At 65.5% G+C, this 20,009-nt stretch overlaps 1 protein-coding gene across 5 annotated transcripts; it reads left to right on the top strand.

Moving 5' to 3' along the window:
- The first annotated feature begins 7 nt into the window (after positions 1-7).
- TERT (telomerase reverse transcriptase) lies at positions 8-20,001 on the top strand. 5 transcript variants are annotated; one of them, XR_009407354.1, is made up of 17 exons: positions 8-240; positions 368-1,661; positions 4,626-4,821; positions 6,073-6,253; positions 7,216-7,395; positions 7,733-7,891; positions 10,291-10,386; positions 10,908-10,993; positions 11,890-12,003; positions 12,340-12,411; positions 13,141-13,329; positions 16,123-16,249; positions 16,571-16,632; positions 17,750-17,874; positions 18,500-18,637; positions 19,081-19,275; positions 19,395-20,001. XR_009407354.1 is itself a non-coding variant. In XM_059416822.1 (16 exons), the coding sequence occupies exons 1-16, from the start codon at positions 22-24 to the stop codon at positions 19,182-19,184; spliced, it is 3,342 nt and encodes a 1,113-aa protein (XP_059272805.1). In that variant the 5' UTR covers positions 8-21; the 3' UTR covers positions 19,185-20,001. The 5 variants fall into 5 exon arrangements, 4 of the variants coding, with proteins under 4 accessions (XP_059272805.1, XP_059272808.1, XP_059272809.1 ...); XM_059416822.1 differs by having other exon boundaries at positions 19,081-20,001; XM_059416825.1 differs by lacking the exon at positions 11,890-12,003 and having other exon boundaries at positions 19,081-20,001.
- Positions 20,002-20,009: the final 8 nt, after the last annotated feature.

Below are 20,009 nucleotides of genomic sequence, written 5' to 3'. Positions count from 1 at the left end.
CGGACCCGCCCCTCTCCGGCCATGCCGCGCGCTCCCCGGTGCCGCGCCGTGCGCGCCCTGCTGCGGAGCCGTTACCGGGAGGTGCTGCCCCTGGCCTCCTTCCTGCGGCGCCTGGGGCCCCAGGGCCGGCGGCTGGTGCGGCGCGGGGACCCGGCGGCCTTCCGCGCGCTGGTGGCCCAGTGCCTGGTGTGCGTGCCCTGGGACGCGCGGCCACCCCCAGTCGCCCCGTCCTTCCGCCAGGTGGGCTGCCCCGGGAACCCGGCTCGGGCCTGCCGGGGTGGGAGGGGGAGGGCCGCGCGCTCGGGCCCCCGGGCCCCCGGACGCCTCGGTCCCCAGCCCCTCAGGACCCGCCCCCCACGCCCCGCAGGTGTCCTGCCTGAAGGAGCTGGTGGCCCGGGTGGTGCAGAGGCTGTGCGAGCGCGGCGCCAGGAACGTGCTGGCTTTCGGCTTCGCCCTGCTAGACGGGGCCCGCGGCGGGCCGCCCCTGGCCTTCACCACCAGCGTGCGCAGCTACCTGCCCAACACCGTGACGGAGACTCTGCGCGGCAGCGGCGCGTGGGGGCTGCTGCTGCGCCGCGTGGGCGACGATGTGCTCGCGCACCTGCTCACGTGCTGCGCGCTCTACGTGCTGGTGGCCCCGAGCTGCGCCTACCAGGTGTGTGGGCCTCCGCTCTACGACCTCTGCGTCCCCGCCGCCGTGGCTCGGCCCCTCGGGTCCCCGGGCCACAGTCCTGGGACCTGGAAGGACCTCAGACCCACGCGCCAGGCCTGGAAGTCTGGCGCAAGGCGGCGGCGGCAGGGCAGATCCAGGAGCAGTCCGCCTCTAGCCAAGAGGCCCAGGCGCAGCGTGACCCCGGAGCCGGAGCAGGGGACCCACAGGCCGTCTAACCAGGCCCACCGGGGTGACAGCAAACCCCACGCAGTGACACCTGCCAGGGTCGCTGCAGAAGCCGCCTCTTGGGAGGGAGGGCCCCTTGGGACTCGTCTCAGCTCCACCACGGCACAGCCATCTCAGGGACCCCAGGGAGTACCCCATCAGCCAGCGCACCCCGAAACCAAGCACTTCCTCTACTGCTCGGGAGGCAGGGAGCGACTGCGCCCCTCCTTCCTGCTCAGCGCCCTGCCGCCTAGCCTGACTGGGGCCCGGAAACTCGTGGAGACGGTCTTTCTGGGCTCCGGGCCCCAGAGAGCAGGGGCTTCCCACAGGACGCGCCGCCTTCCCGCGCGCTACTGGCGGATGAGGCCTCTGTTCCAGGAGCTGCTTGGGAACCACGCGCGGTGCCCATACCGCGCGCTCCTCAGGACGCACTGCCCCCTTCGGGCGCAGGCCCCTGGAGAGGCGTCTAGCAAGCAGGCACACGGAGGAGTGGGCGTCTGCCCTTTGGAGAGGCCAGTGGCAGCTCCCGAGGAGAACACGGACCCTCGGCGCCTGGTCCGGCTTCTGCGGCAGCACAGCAGCCCCTGGCAGGTGTACACTTTCCTGCGGGCCTGCTTGTGCCGGCTGGTGCCCCCCGCGCTCTGGGGCTCCAGGCACAACCAGCGCCGCTTCTTGAGGAACGTGAAGAAGTTCATCTCTCTGGGGAAGCACGCCAAGCTCTCGCCGCAGGAGCTGACGTGGAAGATGAAAGTGCAGGACTGCGCCTGGCTGCGGGGGAGCCCAGGTGAGCAGCAGAGGCCGCAGGTGCCTGCTTGGACCTGCAGGACCAGGCCCCTCCCTCCGCCTCTGACCCCTCCTGCCCGCTTTACATGAACTGAGGCAGGCCCTGGGGACACGCGCGGGGAGCAGATGTGGGGATGCAGGTCCAGCCACCGACCACGGTCCCTGGTGGGGAGTGGCAACAAGGAGAGACCCTGGGGTTTTGCCATTTGATCTACCCCCCCGCCAAGCTCGCAAGACATCTGAGACTCCTAGATGAGAAGATTGGCGAGCCCTCTCCGAACCAGGGTCACCTCCTGGGGTATCCATCTCAGTCTCCCACGGCAGGGCTTAAAGTGCACCCGTCTCATCTCCAAAGATCGGGATTGTGATGGCCTCCAAGGGGACACCCTTTCCGCTTCCCCGAGAGGCTCTGAGCATCTTTCCAATAACTTGGGCATGTAAGTTTTGTGTTTTAATTGTGGGAAAACAGCATGCCGCCTGAGATCCACCCTCCTAATGAATGGTTTAGTCTACAGGACACGTTGCAGAGCGTAAGGGCCGTGTTGCACAGCATGTTTCTAGAACTTTCGCACTGGACATGCCTGTGTGCCCATAACCAGCCACTCCCTTCCTGGCGCGGCATGGTTGACCCTCCAAGGTGTCCAGCACAGCACCGGTGTTCTCAGGCTACCACTCACCTGGTGGAAAGTGTTGAGTTCCGTGGCCCCGTCCCCAGCTTCATACGAGGTCTGCCGTGCCCCGTGCACCGCACACAGGAAGGACCTGGTGCTTTCCCGAGTGATGGGCCCAGCCCCTGGACCTCCCTGTGTCCTTGAACACTGGAGCCGTGGCCCTGGTGGACTGGTCCTTCCCGCGACTGTGGCCACGCACATTGCCCACGGGGCTGAACAGATGAGACCAGGGTTCTCTAGGCATGGCCCTCGGGCCACTGTTTCCACCCTACCCGGCTGGAACGCCTCTTCCCCAGGCAGACCGTCATCTGGGCAGGGCTCGGTTTCTGTCACGCCAGCCTCGACCAGCATCCTGCTTGCCACTCTGCCCTCTTATTCCTGTCCCCATCCCCGGAGGCCAGACTGCTGGGCTGTCCCCATCTGCTGCCCAGTGTCACTAGACATCACAGAATGGGTTCCTGAGGAAACCTGGGGAGGTGCCCCCCGCCCCCACAGCCTGTCCCCCTCCGGCCCGTGTTGGGCTGGTGGCAGCTCTTGTTCCCTGACCCTGGGCACGGGGGGTCTGTGTGGCTGTGCTCTGTCATCCCGTCCCGTGGGCTTACGCGTGCCCACCATGGTCTGAACAGGGGCCTTGACCTTCGGAGTGGAGTCTGGTGTCTCCGTAGGGTCCTCACTGGGAGGAGAGCCGTGTCCCTGCCGCCCGCCCTGCCATCAGGGTCGCCGGCGTGCCTGTCTGAGTGCCCGGCCGGTGATCGGCCGTGCTCCCTTCCTGGCTGTGTCTTAGCTGTGCACCAGCTTCTGTTTGCTGCCCGTGTCCGGTTTCAGTCGCTTCTGAGAAGTTTCCGTTTCTTGTTCGATGTCGTCTTTGGTCGGCGAGCTGCTGGGCTCTGAGTGATCTTTTCTGTTGACTCGTGACTCGGTTGTGCGGGGCCTGTCTGCGGGGTCCGGGCTGCTCGAGGTGGGCAGACGTGCCTGTCCTCGTGTGTCTGCAGGCCTGCGGCCGGCCATCACATTCACGCCACCCGAGACCCCCGTCGCTGTGCTGAGGGTGAGATGCTGGGGGCAGTGCTGTCTTCCTCTGGGGCGGGTTTGTCCGTTCCTCTCTGTTCCGATGGTATCGGTCAGGTTGTACCAGGTGTGAGCATTGCAGATGTGGGGCAGTCTGGGGACACGCCCATTACGTTAACTTCTGTCCTGATGCCCCCGAGTGGCGCGCCAGCTCTCTCCTGGCGGGCGTCGGCGTCCAGCCTTCCTGGAGCCTCGCGGTTTGGGCCCTGCTGGTCAGCAGCTGCTGTTTTGGCTTTCGTCCAGTCCGGTGATCTTTTCCACTAACCTGGAGAATCGGACTTCTTTCCTTGACTCTAGACGTGCCCGACGCCCCTCATCTTTCTTCCCAGTTGGTCTGCCTTTCCTGCGCCCGAGTCCGCGTTTGCAGGGAGCCATGTGCCTCTCCCACTCCGCCCTCCTTCCCGGTTTGCGCCGGTGGCGGCTGGGAGCCGCGAGCTCTGCTGTCCTCTCGGGGTTCCTTGTCCTGAGCAGCACGAGGGCCTGATGTGATCTCCCACTTAGTCATGCCCCCGGTTAGAGGTCGTGCTATGTTCTGGTCAGTGGTCGTTGATGTCTGTCCCTGCCTTGTGTCCCCGCCCCTCTCTCACTGTTCTGTCCTCTCCCCCAGACCAGATTCTGGGTCCCCTTCCTGCCAAGTGCACAGAGTAGAGTACAGAGGACAGTTTGGGTCCGTGGCACGTGTCCCCGGCCGCACGGAGTGACGTCGCATTCCCGTGGTGCGTGTCTACGGTCCTGTGTTAAGTTCTCGCGGCTCTCTGGTGCCTGTTCCCAGCTGCACAGTGTCTGGCGGCCCTTAGCCCCTATGTGGTTTGGTCTGGGAAGCCCCAGGTACGTCTGGACCCTGCTGCCTAGCGGCGATGCTGCTGAATGGCCAGGTCCCCCCAGGGAGAGCGGGTCTCTGCTTCTCCATCCTGCTCGGAAGCCAGGACGGATGACGAAGCCCCTCTCTGTCTAGTAGAAATGTGACGGGACTGCCTGCGTCATTGAAACTCTGGTAGCCACGTTATAAAGTAGCAAAGGAAACATGAAACCAGTAATGTCTTATTCCGCCACAAGTCCAAAGTGTTCTCGTTCTGCGGTCAGCAGACATGTGATAATGGCATGTGTCCCCCCTCGGGCCGAGGATCGTGTTCCCTGAGCCTCAGTCCCCGCCTGCCCGTTTTGAGCGGCCAGTGTGGCTGCGACGGGCAGAGCGGACACTGTGGTCTGTGCCTTTTCCATTCCAGAGGCTTGCAGTGTGCCGGCCGCCGAGCACCGCCGCAGAGAAGGGGTCCTGGCCAGGCTTCTGTGCTGGTTGATGGGCACCTACGTGGTTGAGCTGCTCAGGTCATTTTTCTACGTCACGGAAACCACGTTTCAGAAGAACCGGCTCTTTTTCTACCGGAAGAGCGTCTGGAGCCCGTTACAGACCCTGGGAGTCAGGTGTCTCTGCCAGTGCCGCGCGCTCACAATTGTCTCCGTGTGTGCACATGACGGCCCTGTGTCCCATCCCCCTGTGTGTGCACATGACAGCTCCCTGTCTTGCCCCCCCCCGTATGCACAGATGACAGCCCCCTGTCCTGACCCTCCAGCTGGCTCCATGCCTCCGGGTACCCCTCACTGGGAGTCCCACCCTGAGCACGGACTTCTGGGGCCCCTTTCATTCACTGGAGATGTCAGAGTCTGTGCCACCTGGGGTCCAGGCTCTCGAAAGGGGAGAAGTTTGTACTGAATGGAAACAAGCTCGCAGGCAGGTCGTTGGCTTGACCCTGGTATGTGGGTCAAATGCTCCTCGAATTCACGCAGAACGAGCGGGACGGTCTGGGCCGTGGGTGGTGTGCAGGCAGGATCCGGCACAGGTGTGCTTCGGGCAGGGGCCCCTGAGGCAGAACCTTCCAGCTTGCCTTGCCGGAGTGGCTGCTCGGCTTGTCTGCAGGGCTGTGTCTTGTCTACTGAAGGAGCGTGTTGGCCACAGGCTGGCTCGGGGTCCCGTCGGGGATAGTCTGCCAGTCTGAAGGACAAGCCCTGGCTAGGAGGCTGTGTCCTCACAGGGCTTGGCAAGGCCCCAAAGTGGCGACATGGGTGCTCCTGGGCTGCGTCTCACACTTGGGCCAAGCCCGTGCCCTGACTCAGCGCATCTCCGCCGAGGGAGCTGGGCTGTGTCCTCCGGCACCTGGGAGAGGGTCGGGCAACCTCTGTTGTGGGTTCGAGGTAACAGTGTGGCCTGTGTAATGATTCAGCTATCTCATGGCTCCTGAGAGTCCTTGTGGGGACTGTGGAAACTGTCCCTCTGTCTGGTGGGCATCAGAGGCCCCGGGGGGTTGGGCTCGCCTACCGCGCTTCCTTGCTGGGGCCGGCCTGTGGGCTGTGGTGGGGGAGAGGCTGCCGGGAGCTGACAGGCCCACGCAGAGATGGCTCCATTCCTCTGGGGGGCCGCATCGGTCACCCCCTCACCCACCCTTGTCCAAGGGTCCCAGCTGCTCCCGCCTGGGCCTCCCAGGGCTCTGCCTGGAGGGACCCTGGTGTCCGGCACCTGCTGTGGGAGGGGCTCCTGCAGGTGGCCGGCCTCGGCATCCTGGGTGACTGGTGTCTGGCACGGGCGCTTCAGGAGCCCGGCGGCTCTCAGGCAGGCCCGCCCACCCTGCGCTTCCCGCGCACCCGCCCAGCCATGGCCCACGAGGCTCTGTGTTTCAGGCAGCACTGCACCAGCGTGCGCCTTCGAGAGCTGTCCGCCGCAGAGGTGCGAAGACAGCACGAAGCCAGGGCGACTCTCCTGACGTCCAGACTCCGCTTCCTCCCCAAGCCCGGTGGGCTGCGGCCGATCGTGAACATGGACTATGTGGCGGGAGCCAGAGCCTTGTGCCGAGACAAGAAGGTCAGCGCTGCTGTTTCGTTTCTAAGTCAGGAGCCCAGGAACCCCGGCTCGGTGTGCAGGTAGACAGGAGGCCAGGAGGAGGTCTGTGGCGGTCAGGCTGCGTTGATGGGACATGTGCCCACAGTTAGACAAGGAGCCTGTAGGAATGCCAGGCCTGCAGGATGCTAGGCAGACCCCGGGGACCCACAGGTTCTTGTGACACAAGCTGGCCACGCCGAGCCCCTGGCTTCTGGGGCTTCTGGACCTCTGCAGCAGCAGGGTCCTCGGTACTCACCGTGAGCCAACGACAGAACTGGGTCGTTCACCTGCCACCAGCCTGCTGGGGTTCCAGTGACCCACACAGGGCCTCCCCTCCGTGCCTAGCGCACGCCTCCCCCGCAGGATCTCACCCCTGTGCCTTACACCCCTCCCCATGGGTCTCACCCCCATGTCTAGCACCCCCGGCGGGATCTCACCCCTGTGCCTAGCACACGCCTCCCCCGCAGGTGTCACCCCATGCCTGGCACACTCCGTGGTCCCCGCCAACGGCATCTCTGTCACCAGAGCTCTGACCCTTTCTGAGTGGTTCCACAGAGCGGAATACACACAGAGTGTGTGTCCCCGGATGAGAAAGCCAGGCTGTTGATGTTGACCGGACACCGGGTTGGGTCTGCATGAAGGGGCGCTCCTCCATGGTGGGCTGTGGGGTCCCTGCCTCGTCTGGTGGGCGCTTGGCAGGAGGAGGAGAGAGACGCCTGCAGCTGCTCTTTCCGCAGTTTCCAGACCCTGCAGCGGGTCCCTAGGGAGAAGCCAGGGTTCGAGGATGTGTGGGGCGATCGGTCCTCTGGCCCTTCCGGAGTCGAGTCTGGGGGATGCTGGGGGGCCTGTGGGGCCCAGCAGGCCGAGGCAGGGAGGTCTGACGTGGCCCCTGTGTGATGGGCGTCTTCTGGGGGTGCTGCCTCTGCCCCGGGCCGGCCCCACAGATCCAGCATCTCACCTCGCAAGTGAAGACGCTGTTCAGTGTGCTGAACTACGAGCGGGCCCGGCGCCCCAGACTCCTGGGGGCCTCCGTGCTGGGCATGGACGACATCCACAGGGCCTGGCACGACTTTGTGCTGCGCGTGCGGGCCCAGGACCCAGCGCCCCGCCTGTACTTCGTCAAGGTGGGTGCCCGGTTCCAACCCGAGCCCATGCCCGAGTGAGCCAGCTGGGCACGTCTGGCCTGTGGGAGTGGTCCCCCCGACCAGCTGGCCGTGCGTCATGGGCTGTGGCTGGCCTTCATTCCCTGAGTTTGCACTAACAGAGCATCCCCTGGGGAAGCCCCGTCACATTTCCGGGTGTAGACAGGGTCGCAGGCCTGCCCTGCAGCTGGGTCTGGGGGCCGTGGCACAGATGTGTGCCCCGGAGACGGGAGACGCTGGGAGTCAGGGTGTCTCAGTCCTCCTGCATCCGTGGGGCCCCCCGGGCACAGCGCGTAAACAGCACGTCCGTCCCGCACAGGTGGACGTGACGGGGGCGTACGACGCCCTCCCCCAGGACAGGCTGGCCGAGGTCGTCGCCAACGTGCTCAGGCCTCATGAAAACACCTACTGCTTGCGTCGCTACGCCGTGGTCCGGAGAACCGCCCAGGGGCACGTCCGCAGGTCCTTCAAGAGACATGTAAGAGCCACGGGGCGTGTGCTCCCTGACGAGGGTGTCTCGTGTGGACGTGTCTGTGCCGTGGGTCTGCCCACCCTCCCCCAGCCCCAGAAGTGGTCCCACGCTCTCACTGCTGCTACGTCCGAGTCTCACCCCGTGGGCCGCTGCCTCCTGCTGTACCTTTCCAGAAGCCGGGCCCCCCGGGATGCCAGCTGCGGCGGGGCTGATGTCCCTGCCGACGCCCCGTGGGAGCCTGGCCTGGCCCGAGGCCATGCTGAGGGCAGAGTGAGCCCCATGGGCCAGTGCTGCGGGAGAGGAGAGCACTGCGTGGACGCCTGGGCCTCACTCGCTGCCCCTGCCACACAGCAGAGCTGAGGGTCTGGGTGCCCCTCCCCCCTTCCCCGGGCCTGGGGAAGGACAAGCGGCCCGGTCAGCTTGTGGCAGTTTCCCGCCACCCGTCAGAGCAGCCAGGCCTGCGGAGCGCACCGTGATGGGGGCGCTAGAAGGCTGCCAAGGGAAAGGTGCTGACCCGGGAAGTCTGGGGAGAGCCCCCGGGAGCACCTGCGGCGTGAGGCTAAGTGTGGGTCGCAAGCCCTGAGCCACAAGGAGTGGGGGGTTGACACGTGTGGCGCAGGTGGCAGCCACCATGGGGTTGAGACGCAGAACGTCACAGGTGCCCACCGAACCCCCTACCCCTCTCCAGAGTGTCCCCTGCTCTGACGTCAGCCATGTGGACTCAGGGACCCGTCTCGAAGTCCACAAATGTGACGTGGGGCGGAACATGCCCTTCCTGTCTGGTTCCCTCTGCTCCAAGGCGAGCCCGAACATGGGTGGCGGTCCTTCCCTCTCCGGTCGTGGCGGGGTTGCCCCGATGCTGCCTGGCAGGGCTCTGCCTCCTGCTGGGTGGGCATCAGCGGGCGCCCACGGTGGGGTAGACGTTCCCCCGATGGGGCATCCATTGGCGAGAGCTCACGTTGCTGTTGGGGCGTTGCTGAGGCAGAGCCTTGCACGTCGGCGGACGGTGCCTGACCACACTGCTATGTGCGCCATGGGGGCCGGCTGAGCCCGCGGCCACGCGATCAGGGCGGCCGCACTGTGCCGGGTCCAGCCTCCCCACGACGTGCCTGCCCAGCGCCCTGCGGAAGCCACTTGCGTGTCCCCGTGTGTGAGAGGCCCGTGAGGTCAGCTCCTGCTTGCGACAAGCTGTGAGCCACTTGTCAGGGACTTCTCGGGGTTCTTCCCGTGTCTGGTGCCAGCCCCTGGTCCAGGTGCCTTCTCCATCTGTCTCTGCCCTTTTGGTCACAAGTGGGATGTTTGCACGAGCAGAAGTGTTTCACGTCGACGGAGCCAGGTTGGCAGGGTTGGGTGGCTGACTCCGCTTCCTTTCTGGTCCGCTGTCTGTGTCTCGCGGTGGCGATGCCATCGGGCGTTTCCGTGGGCATTTCCGTGGGCGCAGCTCCTGCGCTCAGCGCTCCGTGCACGGGAGCCGGTTTCCGGGACACCTGTGGGGGCTTGTTTGCGGCTTCTCTCCGTGGGACCCCCGACTGGCTCGCCCATTCCTCGGGCTCTCCGCCCCGCCGACCCTGCCCTCAGCTCCCAGCGCCGCGGGTGGCTTTCTCGGACTCTGTCTCTGGCTCCTCTTTCCTTTCTCCTTGTTTCGCTGTGTTGTTCGTTGTCGGTCTGGACTGATCTTCAAACCCCGGCCACTCCGTAGCGGCCTCAGCCGCAGGCAGGTTCCCGGCACGTCCGCTGTGGTCTCCCTCGTGGTCACGCCTGCCGCTGGTGTCCGTGAGCGGCCAGCCTTGAACGAAGCCAGTGAACCATAGGTTTCACAGAATACTGGTTTTCTCTGCGGAGGAGACTGACTCCCCCCACAGTGAGGGAGTGGTGAGCGCTGTATTCGGATGGCGCTGGCCGCTGGCCCCCTTCCCCCCTCCCCGCCGTGGCCCCTGTGCTCACCAGAGAGCGCCTGGGTCCCCTCCACGGCCTCTCCCTGCCTCAGCGGCCCTTCCCAGCAGCCCCCGGCGCTCCCAGTGCCCAGAGGCAGTGGGCCTAGGGAAGAAATGGCGGTTTGGCTCCTTTCTCTGCAGTCTCCTCCGCCCCAGACCAGCTCCTCCATCCTGGTTGCTTGGGTGGCTGGGACCCCCACTGCCTCCTGCTTGGGCTCCACCTCCCACGGTGAAGGTTCAGGCATCAGGGAGGGGTCTTGGGAAGACAGGACCCCCCCAAAGACAAAGACAGGGGACTGACCAGGTGGGCGGTTCCCGAGCTCCGCGGTCCGTACCTGTTCCCAGCGCTGCGGCTTCCTGTTCCCAGATGGCACCTGCTCGTCCCCGGCGTGGACGAGGTCTCCTGCGACATGACCCCCGCCCGCCGGGCCAGGGTGCGCAGCTGTCTCACCCCCTCCTCTTTGCCGGCAGGTGTCCACCTTCACAGACCTCCCGCCGTACATGAGACAGTTTGTGGAGCGTCTGCAGGAGACGACCTCGCTCAGGGACTCCGTGGTCATCGAGCAGGTGGGCGAGGCGGCCACAATGTGTGCCAGGGCGGGGTGTGGACACGGCGGTGGCCCCCGGTTGCCGCTGGAGATGCCCCGGGGCAGCCCCTTAGGGCTCTACGCCGCCAGGTTGTCTGCCGCGGGGCAGCAGCAGTTCTCGTGGGAAGCTTGAGACCTCTTCTCCCTCGGTTTTGATCATGAGACTGAACGACAACACGCTCCCTCCCCTTAGGAGGACAAGTTGGATTCACCCTGTGTCCCCGCCTGAAACGGACCCTCTGGGGGAAACGTCTTCCTCCTGCTTGTGAGCAGGCGCTGCCTCCAAGGGCAGGGGACAGCTCAGCCCCGTGGCTCTGTGGCCTTTTGCAGAACCAGGGATGGGCTGGCCACCGCGGCTCGCAGACCTGTGCTCACTGGCTGCCGGGCTCCTGCCCGCCGCTGCGGGACACACACTGCAACGTGCCCTCGGGCCGGCATCCCCAGGCTGGATCCCGGCCAGAGTCATGGCCCGCCCGCCCACACGTCCGTCTGTTCTCGCAGAGCTACTCTCTGAACGAAGCCAGCAGCGGCCTTTTCCAGCTTTTCCTGAGCTTGGTGTACAACCACGTCATAAGGATCGGGGGCAAGTGAGTAGGGGTCCTTGCCGTCTTCCTGCGGTCGCCTGCAGACCCTGCGGCCGTGCGGCTCCTGGGGCTTGGGGAGTCCTTTGGCATTTAAATGTCAGCAGATAATTTTTTTATTTATAGAAACAGAAGCAGACTTTCCTGGGTGAGTGCCCACGGGGGCCCCCGGGGTGGGGTGAGAGCACCGGTCCTGAGGGTTCCGGCTCACGGTGAAGGTCGTTAGAGGTCAGCTGGAGATATGGGCACCTTCCCGGGGATCATTCCCTGTGCTCTGGGAATCAGAAGCTTTTTAGTTAGAGAATGTTTCGTTATTCTCATGTTATGACTGATTGTGGCACTTGTTACCTGTAATTACATCTGAAATGCGTCCTGAGAAACACTGCTGACGGGTGTACCGCGGGCCGCCTTCCCAGAGGCCGCGGGCTTGTCCGCAGCACCCGGACCGGAGGGGAACTTGCTCTGGGGCAAAGGTCATTGCTGTGTCCACCCCCCGGGGCTCCCTCAGAGGCGCCCCACCTGCTTCTCTGCTTGCGGGGACCTTTATAGAAAAGGTCAGACCCATGTGGACCGTTGCACGTGTGGACAGACATTTGTCAGGGCTCCATGGGGTGCACAGTGGCCCTTGATCCACGTGCACTCTGGGGTGTGCGCCGGCGCCTGACCAGCGTGTGTGGTCTGCTTGTGTGTCTGCGTATGTGGTCTGCATACAAGTGTGGTCTGTGTGTCTGTCTGGTCTGCGTGTGTGTCTGCAGTCTGCGTACATGGTCCACACGCGTGCTGGTCTGCGTGTGGTGGGTCTCCATGTGCGTGTGGTTTGCGTGTCTGTAGGCTGCGGCACATGTGTCTGTAATGAGTGCGAGGCCCGGGGGGCCTCCTCCTACCTGCGTCCTGTCCCCCAGGTCGTACCTCCAGTGTCAGGGGATCCCCCAGGGCTCCGTCCTGTCCACCCTGCTGTGCAGCCTGTGTTACGGGGACATGGAGCGCAGGCTGTTTCCTGGCATCCAGCAGGACGGGTACGGACCCTCAGGGTGCACGTGCGGCGACTTGCTTTCACCTCCGCCTTGCGTTTCGGGTCCGCTGGGTGTGGACAGGGGCCTGTGGCTCTATGTTCAGTCACGTGGGGGGTCATGAGTGGGTCTCGAGTGTAGGCTTAGTGGTGGCTTTGAGCACTGTCGGGGCCTGGGTGTTTCCACCGGCTGTGACCCGCAGCTGTGTCCCTGCCCGTGCGCCCCCGGCACTCCCACGACCTGCGAGGTCAGCCTTTGGCTCAGTCCTTTGGGGGAAGTGACTTTGCACCTGTCCTCGTGAACGGGGACGCCGCCGCAGCCCGGCTCTCCCATGCCCTGCAGCCTGCTCCTGCGTCTGGTGGACGACTTCCTGCTCGTCACGCCCCACCTGAAGCGAGCGCAGGCCTTCCTCAGGTGAGTCCCCCACACGTGTCCCCGTGGCACTCCCGATGCTGGGGGGCCGCTGACCTGGCTCCCGGAGCAAGAGCCCCCGTCGCGAGGCAGATTTACATTTGCCAGGCGCCCCGTGCAGGCTGCCAGGTGGAGGGTGGCGCTGGGGTGCGTCTGTGGGACTCGTGCTCCCTCAGAGCCTGGGGACTCCCCCGTGGCCAGGCTCGCGGTGACAGGTTTGTCCACACAGCCAGCAACCAGAGCAAAGCCCCCTTGGTTTCGCACTTTCTCTTCCCCTGGAAAACCACGCTTGAAAGGAAGCCCCTGGACGCCAGGCCTTGAGCAGGACGGCACTGAGGGCCCCATGTGCCCGATTTAATTCTGGCAAAATATCCAACCCCCACATGGGCCCAGGCCTTGTAGCAACCCTGTTTAGCAAGTCCAGACAGACCGTGTCCCCCACGTGGCTACAGGGAAAAAGGGAGGCCCCACGAGCATAGTCGCGGCCTCACTTCTTTTCCTGTGCGTGCAGCACAGCCCCCTCTGCCATCCGCCCAGTGTGCTGCGCACCCCAACTTCTAAGGGGCTCCGGGGAAGCAGCCCCACTCCCCAGGGCAGCACCCGCACCCGCCGCCACGTCCTTGGCCCCGGCTCCCTCTGGCTCAGCACCGTGGCCGTCCCCCCGAATGAGTGCTCCAGCGCCCCTGGCGGTGCCCCCTCCTCCCAGGCGCTGACCTGGCCGCTCTGCTTCAGGACCCTGGTCAGGGGCGTTCCCGAGTATGGCTGCTCAGCCAACTTGCAGAAGACGGCCGTGAACTTCCCCGTGGAGGACATGGCCCTGGGCAGCACGGCCCCCCTCCAGCTGCCGGCCCGCTGCCTGTTCCCCTGGTGCGGCTTGCTGCTGGACACCCAGACCCTGGAGGTGTCCTGTGACTACTCCAGGTGAGCGCGCCCACAGAGGGGTGCAGCGGGGCATGCCCCCGTTTCTGCCTCCGTGTGGGATGGGTGGGTCACGGGCCGGGGTGCCCAGCGTCCCGCGCAGATGGGGCAGCAACACATCCTCTTTGGGACTGAGCGCCCTCACTAGATGAGGGGTCTTCTGGGCATTTATTGGTAAGAAGAATTTGTGCAGGAGACGGGGTCACCGGTGTGTTCTGCAGGGACACTGTAAATCTGAGTTCAGAGGTTTGGGGACCTGCTGGGCACAAGCTCCTGAGGACACCCCGTAACGCGCAGCGTGGCCTCCCCGGGGAGCACGGCTGAGGTGCATGCGGCCTGCCGTGTACATAGCATGTGGGATCCTGTCCCAGTGAGCTCGGGCTGCGGGGCAGGGTCGTTTCTGCTCGTGGTCTCTGCCGTGGGGCTCCCCGTGTTCTCTTGTCCATCTCCGCTCTGGCATCTCTCGTGTCTGTCTTCCTCCAAGGAGGCCTGTCAGGGTCAGGGCCCACCTACGACCTAAGCTTTAATCAGTTCCCATGTGACCCACGTGTCGTGTGGGTTGGGGCTGTGATGTGGATTTGGGGACCCAGGTCAGCCCCTCATGGCCAGTCTTCCCTGAGCCCGAGCACTCCCAGCGCGACCCCAGGCTTGGCGCGGACGCAGACTCGGGATGGGCGTGGGTGCGGGAACGCGCTCCTGTGTGAGCGCCGAGTCCTGACTCCGCGGCCTTGCGGGGGGCGGCGGAGGGCTCCCCTCTCTGGTCGGCGCCGCCGCTGTCCTGCTTGTTCCCACGGTGCTCTTCCCAGCCTGCTCTGCCGGCCCCACCTCCCCGGGTGGACCCACGTCTCTGCTGCTGTGTGTGAAGCCCAGCCCCCTCTTCCCGCTCTGTCCACCCCCATCTTCGCTGGGTCTCTCCTCATCCCTGGGACGCGGCTCCGATGCCCCGGCCTCCAGCCCTCCCTTGCCATCCGGCCCTGACCAGCTCTCTGCTCCCCAAGAAGCGCGGGCCATCTGGGGGTCAGGCACTGCCACGCCAGCCTGGCGTCCCATTTGGTGACAGTGCCCGAGAGCAAGTGGGTGTCGGCGGCCGCCGTGCTTGCGCAGGGCCTCTTGGGGCGTGCCTGCTCACGGATGCCGCCCTGAAGCCTCGGCCGCGGGGGCCGGGCGGGGTGGGGGGGACTCGGAAGGGTGGAAAGCGTCCTGGAAGGGACCGCGACGAGGCGGGCTGGTCTCGCAGACTCCAAGTCTTCCCCACATCCCAGCCCAGGCGAGGGTGAGGCGGCCAGAGCCACGGGCCGGGTGCACGAGCACGAGCGAGTCTGCCGCGGTGCTGCGGGGGGGCGAGGGGAAGACGGCTGGTTTTCTGAGAAGACCCACGAGGACGCGCCGGTGCGTCTCAGCACGCCCGGGAGCAAGTTCTGGGCGGGCACAGGAAGCAAAGCAGCAGAGACCGCGCAGAGGGACTCAGAAGACAGGAAGGTCCTCCCCTGTGGCGCGGGGATGAGCGAGCACGACGCAGCCCGCCTGGGGCAGAGACCGTCGCCGTGCCTCTGAGCGCGAGTGGCCTCGCCGAGCGCGGGCCGTGGGGCCCGCTGCGGCTTCTCAGATGTGTCCTTTCGGCACAGACAAGGGACCTGCCCCCGTCACCCAGCAGCACAGTGCAGGATTCAAACCCGGGCCTGGCAATGGGGCCTCCCTCGTGGCCCCGAGCTCTGCAGGGGTCAGACACGGAGGTTTGCAGCAAGGTCGCGATGGACGCGGTCACGGAGGAGAGGGGGCGGCGTGTGGAGGCGCTTCCGCCCGGCTCTGCCCACCACCAGAGAAGCTTCCTTCCCAGGCGCCCACCGTCCCTCGGCGGTGCTCCCGTCAGGCCCGGGCACGTGGGCACGTCGCTGAGGACAAACACCAGTGACTTCTCTGGAAAGCAGTAATTTGGTATTAAAGTCCTTGAGACATTCATACATTTTGCCGGTAAGTGCACTTCCAGAAATCTGTCCTCCAGAAGCAAAAGTCACGGACGTCATCAGAGATTTGCTCAGCTGGGCAGCGAGAGTCACCGAGCTAAGGCAGCGTGGTGGCGGCGCGGCTGACTTAACCTTGTTTTAAGCTCTCATATGGCTGAGGTTGCGGTGGACACGCTTAGTGAGACAGAAGGTGGCCCTAGAGCTTCGGTGCTCGAAGGCAGCTCTGAGGACGGCCTCCCCCCGCGCAGACGACACAGGGCACTGGGGCACCTCCGCGGCCGGCTGCAGGAATGCCCTGTGGTTGGGCCCCGTGTCGCGGTGTGAGCGGGCGACTTTCGTCCCACTCCCCGTGTGCACGCGTGAGCCTCACCCTCGGGGCCAGGCCGTGCGGGGGACGCTGTCCTCCTGCGAGAAGTCCTCCAGGCAGGCGAAAGGCACAGGGCTGTGGCTTCAAGGCCCTGCGCAGCCGGAGCTGCCTCCGAGCTGGGGAGGCCCCCGCCCCGCTGGGACCCGCGCCCCACTCAGACCCTCGCCTGGGAAGCCGCACGGGGAGGCGTGTGTTCGCGCGTGACGGGCACGTGTGCGTGAGTCTCGTGGACTTTACTGGCTCTGCGCCATAGGCCACTAAGGGTGAACTCGTTCGTGACCCGGACTGTGGCCCGGTGTGTGCGGTGTGGGGGTGGGGGGCCCTGCCCGTCTGCGACCCCGCAGCCCAGGCCTCCCCCGAGGGTGGCACCGGGCGTCGTGTGCAGGGCTGTCCCCACGCACCGGACAGCGAGGGTGGGCGGGCCTCAAGGTCGCGCAGCTCAGTGCGGGCCGCTCTGTCCCACAGCTATGCCCGCACGTCCATCCGCTCGAGCCTGACCTTCAGCCAGGGCACCCGGCCCGGGAGGAGCCTGCGGCACAAGCTGTTTGCGCTCCTGCGGCTCAAGTGCTGCGCCCTGTTCCTGGACCTGCAGGTGCGCGTGCCCGGTGCGGGGCGTGTGTGCGCGTGTGTGTGCAAGCCTGTACCTGGGCACCCAGGTGCAGATGTCCTCAGGCCCCCCACCACGGCCCCTCCTTCTGGGCGGTGGGCATTCCGGGCGTCGGGCCCCTCCCCGTGGTGGGCTTCCAAGGCTTGGGGCCCCGGCTTGACGACCGCTCAGCCCTCCCCTCCCCATCCCTGCCTGCGGGCCCTTCCCGCCGCCCCTGCCACCCACGGCCTGGCTTTGACCTGGTGATAAAGCGCGAGACCCACATCTAAATTCCAGACGTCGCAACGTGTCTGTCTTTGTGACCAGGTGAACAGCGTCCGCACGGTTTATGCAAACATGTACAAGATATTCCTGCTGCAGGCCTACAGGTGGGTTCCCCGGCCACATGGCCACACCACAGGACTGCGGCGGCCCCGGCCCTCCCTCAGCCTGGCCGTGCGCTCTGCCCTCTGCTGTCCCAGGATTGAAGGATGCGGTATTTGCCGGGTTTTCACTGCAGACTTGCAGCTGTGTGTGTGTGTGTGTGTGTGTGTGTGCACCGCGCGTGGTTGGACGCGTCGGTCCCGTCACCAGGCAGCAGTGGGTGGCCAGTGTGGCCTGGGTGTCCCCACTCTTATGCACTGACCAGGACCCTTGCAGGGGCCTGGGGTGCGAGGCAGGTGCAGGCAGTCCGCGTGCAGAGGGGAAGGCAGACGCCACAGGGCTCAGGTCGTGGAGGTGATTAGGCAGCGACGGGAGGGCCCGCAGCCTCTGATGTCCCCACAGAAAGGGTTGTGGCCCCCAAACAGCCCAGCTGTCATTCCTGTCCCTGTAATGAGAACATCTCAGGCCCCATGTGCTTCTGGAACATTCCTGGTCCCTGGATGGCTCCAGGTCATCTTGCTGAGAAGTGGGGCGTGGCTGGGCAGTTGTGGGGCCCTGCCCTGCTCGTGCCTTCCTGTAGCTCTTTGGGAGACACTGCCACCTCGGACCCTGTTGACCCAGGTGTCACAGTGGCTGCCGTCGCCTCAGACACAAAGCCAGGCTTTGGTCTGGTTTGCAAGGGAGACCTGCCTCTGGCTGCTCAGAGAGCCGCTAACTTCCAGCCACAGTCAGGACAGATGGACAAGGGGCCGGGCATCCGTGTCAAGCCTGGGCGAGTCTGTGTGACCTAAAGTCGTGCACTCTTGTTTCCAAAGCTGGCTGTGGTCTCCCACTGGCAGGACAGGGCTCCCACCTCAGCGGGTTCCCGTGCGTGTGAAGTCAGGTGCTGGGCGAGCAAAGCACAAGCCCGTTACTCCAGAAGGGGCCCGGGTGGTCAGCGAGAGCAGGAGCCACCTGGGGAGGGGCTTGTCCTGTGGCCCCGGGCACGCGCAGACACACAGGAGCACATGCACACGTAGACACATGCGCACACGCACAGACACACGTGCACACGGACGCAGGCATGAGCACGCACGCGTCCCAGCCCCAGGGCTTTCCTGCCACGAGGCGTCCCTTCGTCAGGTTCCACGCGTGTGTGCTCCAGTTTCCATTTGACCAGCCGGTGAGGAAGAACCCCGCCTTCTTCCTCCGCATCATCTCGGACACCGCGTCACGCTGCTACTCCCTCCTGAAAGCCAGGAACACAGGTGTGCGCGGAGGGCCGGGGTTATTGGGTGCGGGCTGATGGGTTTTGTGGGGTCGGCTGTGGCGCTGGCAGTGTATGGGCCCCGGCAGTGTATGGGCCCCGGCACGCTTACGGTTACGGCGCGGCGCAGCTGCGGGCTCCGGGAGCTCGCCCGTCGGGCCTGGGGGTGTCGGCACCCCCTGCCCCCCCTTGGTGCCCTCGACCTCATGCACAGATCCAGGCCCACAGTGGAGAGGAGGCGAGGCTCCGGCCGGTCTGCAGCCCGGCCTCCTCCAGGCGTCCCGAGGACCATCCCTGGCCTGCTCTGCTTCATCCCGGAAGCCGCTGGCCGGTCTGTAGCTCAGGCCGCGCCACGACCCTCGGGCCCGTTTTACTTCATTTGGTGTGGGTTGCTTTTGAGAACAGGACCAAAGCGCCCGGAGTCAGGGTTCCCTGGGGCCTGTTTCGGGGTTGATCTTGAATTGACGTTACCCGTTTGACCCCCGACCTCTGCCCCTGCTCCCCGGCTCATGGACGGGGCTGCAGGGACCCTAGGCAGCATCGGGCACCTCGGAGCACATGGTCTTTCCGGGCGTGGTCTTAGCCTGTCTGTCTATGTCACATCCCCCCGCCACGCCCCCACGCAGGGATGTCCCTGGGGGCCAAGGGCGCCTCCGGCCTGTTTCCCTCCGAGGCTGCGCGGTGGCTCTGCCTCCAGGCCTTCTGGCTCAAGCTCGCTCGTCACAGTGGTACCTACCGATGTCTCTTGGGGGCACTCCGGGCAGGTAAGTGGAGGCGCCCCCTCTGCTGTGTGTGCGCAAGCAACGTCGCCCACGTCTGCGTGGCGGTGGGTGGGTCCAGGAGCCCCCATGGTGGGTGCAGGTGCCCTGGGTCGCAGGCTCTCACCCTGGGGCCTCGCATGCCCCCCTGCTCACTCGACCTCCCCACACCTCGACCCTGGTCTGGGGAGAGGCCAAGGCCACATCACTCCCTCCAGCCCCACTGGCCTGGCTGTCATCTACACTCGCAACCTGTGTCCCTAGGCCTCTGCCCTGGCTGCCCCAACATGGGCAGGGGTTGCCCCAGCAGGAAGTCTGTCCTGCACACCCCAGCCCACCCAGCCCCCCGAGCTTGGCCTGCACAGGGATGGACCACACCTGCCCAACCTTGGCCTTGCGCAAAGGTCAGCTTCTTCCAGGGCATTCTCACGTCACTTGTCCCCTTCCAGCCCAAGGGCACTTATGCCGACAGCTCCCGAGGGCGACACTGGCCGCCTTGGAGGCAGCGGCTGACCCTAGCCTGACTGCAGACTTCAAGACCATCTTGGACTGACCACCTGTCCGCGCAGCCCAGAGTGACCTCTAAGACCCCCAAGCCCGGGCCTTGGGACTTCACGCGGTGGGAGCTGCCGGCTCACCTTCAGGTCTGGACCTTTTCTCCCCTGAGTCCCTGACACTTGAGCTGCTGGCCGGCGCCCCCTGTAGAGGTCTGCCCCCACATCCTTGGGGAGGAGAGCCTACCCAGCACCCTCTCCCCATCCAGGTGGTTTCCTTGTGTTCTTCGGGCACAGACCACCAGGAGAGGGCAGGCGGGAGCACTGGGCTGGCGAGCCGAGCCTGTCTGGACCTTTGTCACCCTGCCCTGCCCCTGGCTGGGGACTCCCCGAGTCTGCACACATGTCCCTGAGGGCGCCTGGTGGTGGGTGTGGTTCCTTACCGCTGCCTGTCCAGCACCCAGGCCCATACGGTCTGTGCCCCGAGCCGTCCCCGCACGGCGTCCAAAGTCTGTGCCTGCTCAGCTTTGCCCAGAAGCCAAGGGCCCAGTCAGCTGTTCTGGGCTGGACCCACCCCGCCCATCCTTGTGACCTTGCCCTGCCCCCCACGGCCTCCTGGAGCCTGAGTGTCTGGCCCGCTGCACCTGCCACCACCCCCACTTCCAACTCCTCCCCTCCAGCTCTTGCTCCACACACGGTGGCCCTGTGTCATCTTGGTGGTGCTCCTCCGTGTGGCCTCCTCCCCCTGGACCTGCCGCTCCCGGTTATTCCTGGGAGCCACAGAAAGAACACGCCAAGGCTTTGCTCTTAGAGGCTTCCATTTTCCGCGTTCGTATTAAACACAGCCTGCGTGGGCGTCTGTCCTGTTTTCCATAATTACAGAC

Source organism: Mustela nigripes, chromosome 12, assembly GCF_022355385.1.
Source record: "Mustela nigripes isolate SB6536 chromosome 12, MUSNIG.SB6536, whole genome shotgun sequence".
NCBI lineage: Eukaryota > Metazoa > Chordata > Mammalia > Carnivora > Mustelidae > Mustela > Mustela nigripes.
Note: the sequence above shows the minus strand (reverse complement) of the source record. Positions and strands in the feature narration are given on the sequence as shown.

Bases quoted from the DNA above. Each gene is read 5' to 3' on its own strand.
- TERT (XM_059416822.1), top strand. From the start codon at position 22: ATGCCGCGCGCTCCCCGGTGCCGCGCCGTGCGCGCCCTGCTGCGGAGC. The intron at 4,822-6,072 runs GTGTCTCTGCCA...TCTGTGTTTCAG, and splicing joins TTACAGACCCTGGGAGTCAG to GCAGCACTGCACCAGCGTGC. The intron at 16,633-17,749 runs GTGGGTTCCCCG...TCCCTTCGTCAG, and splicing joins TTCCTGCTGCAGGCCTACAG to GTTCCACGCGTGTGTGCTCC.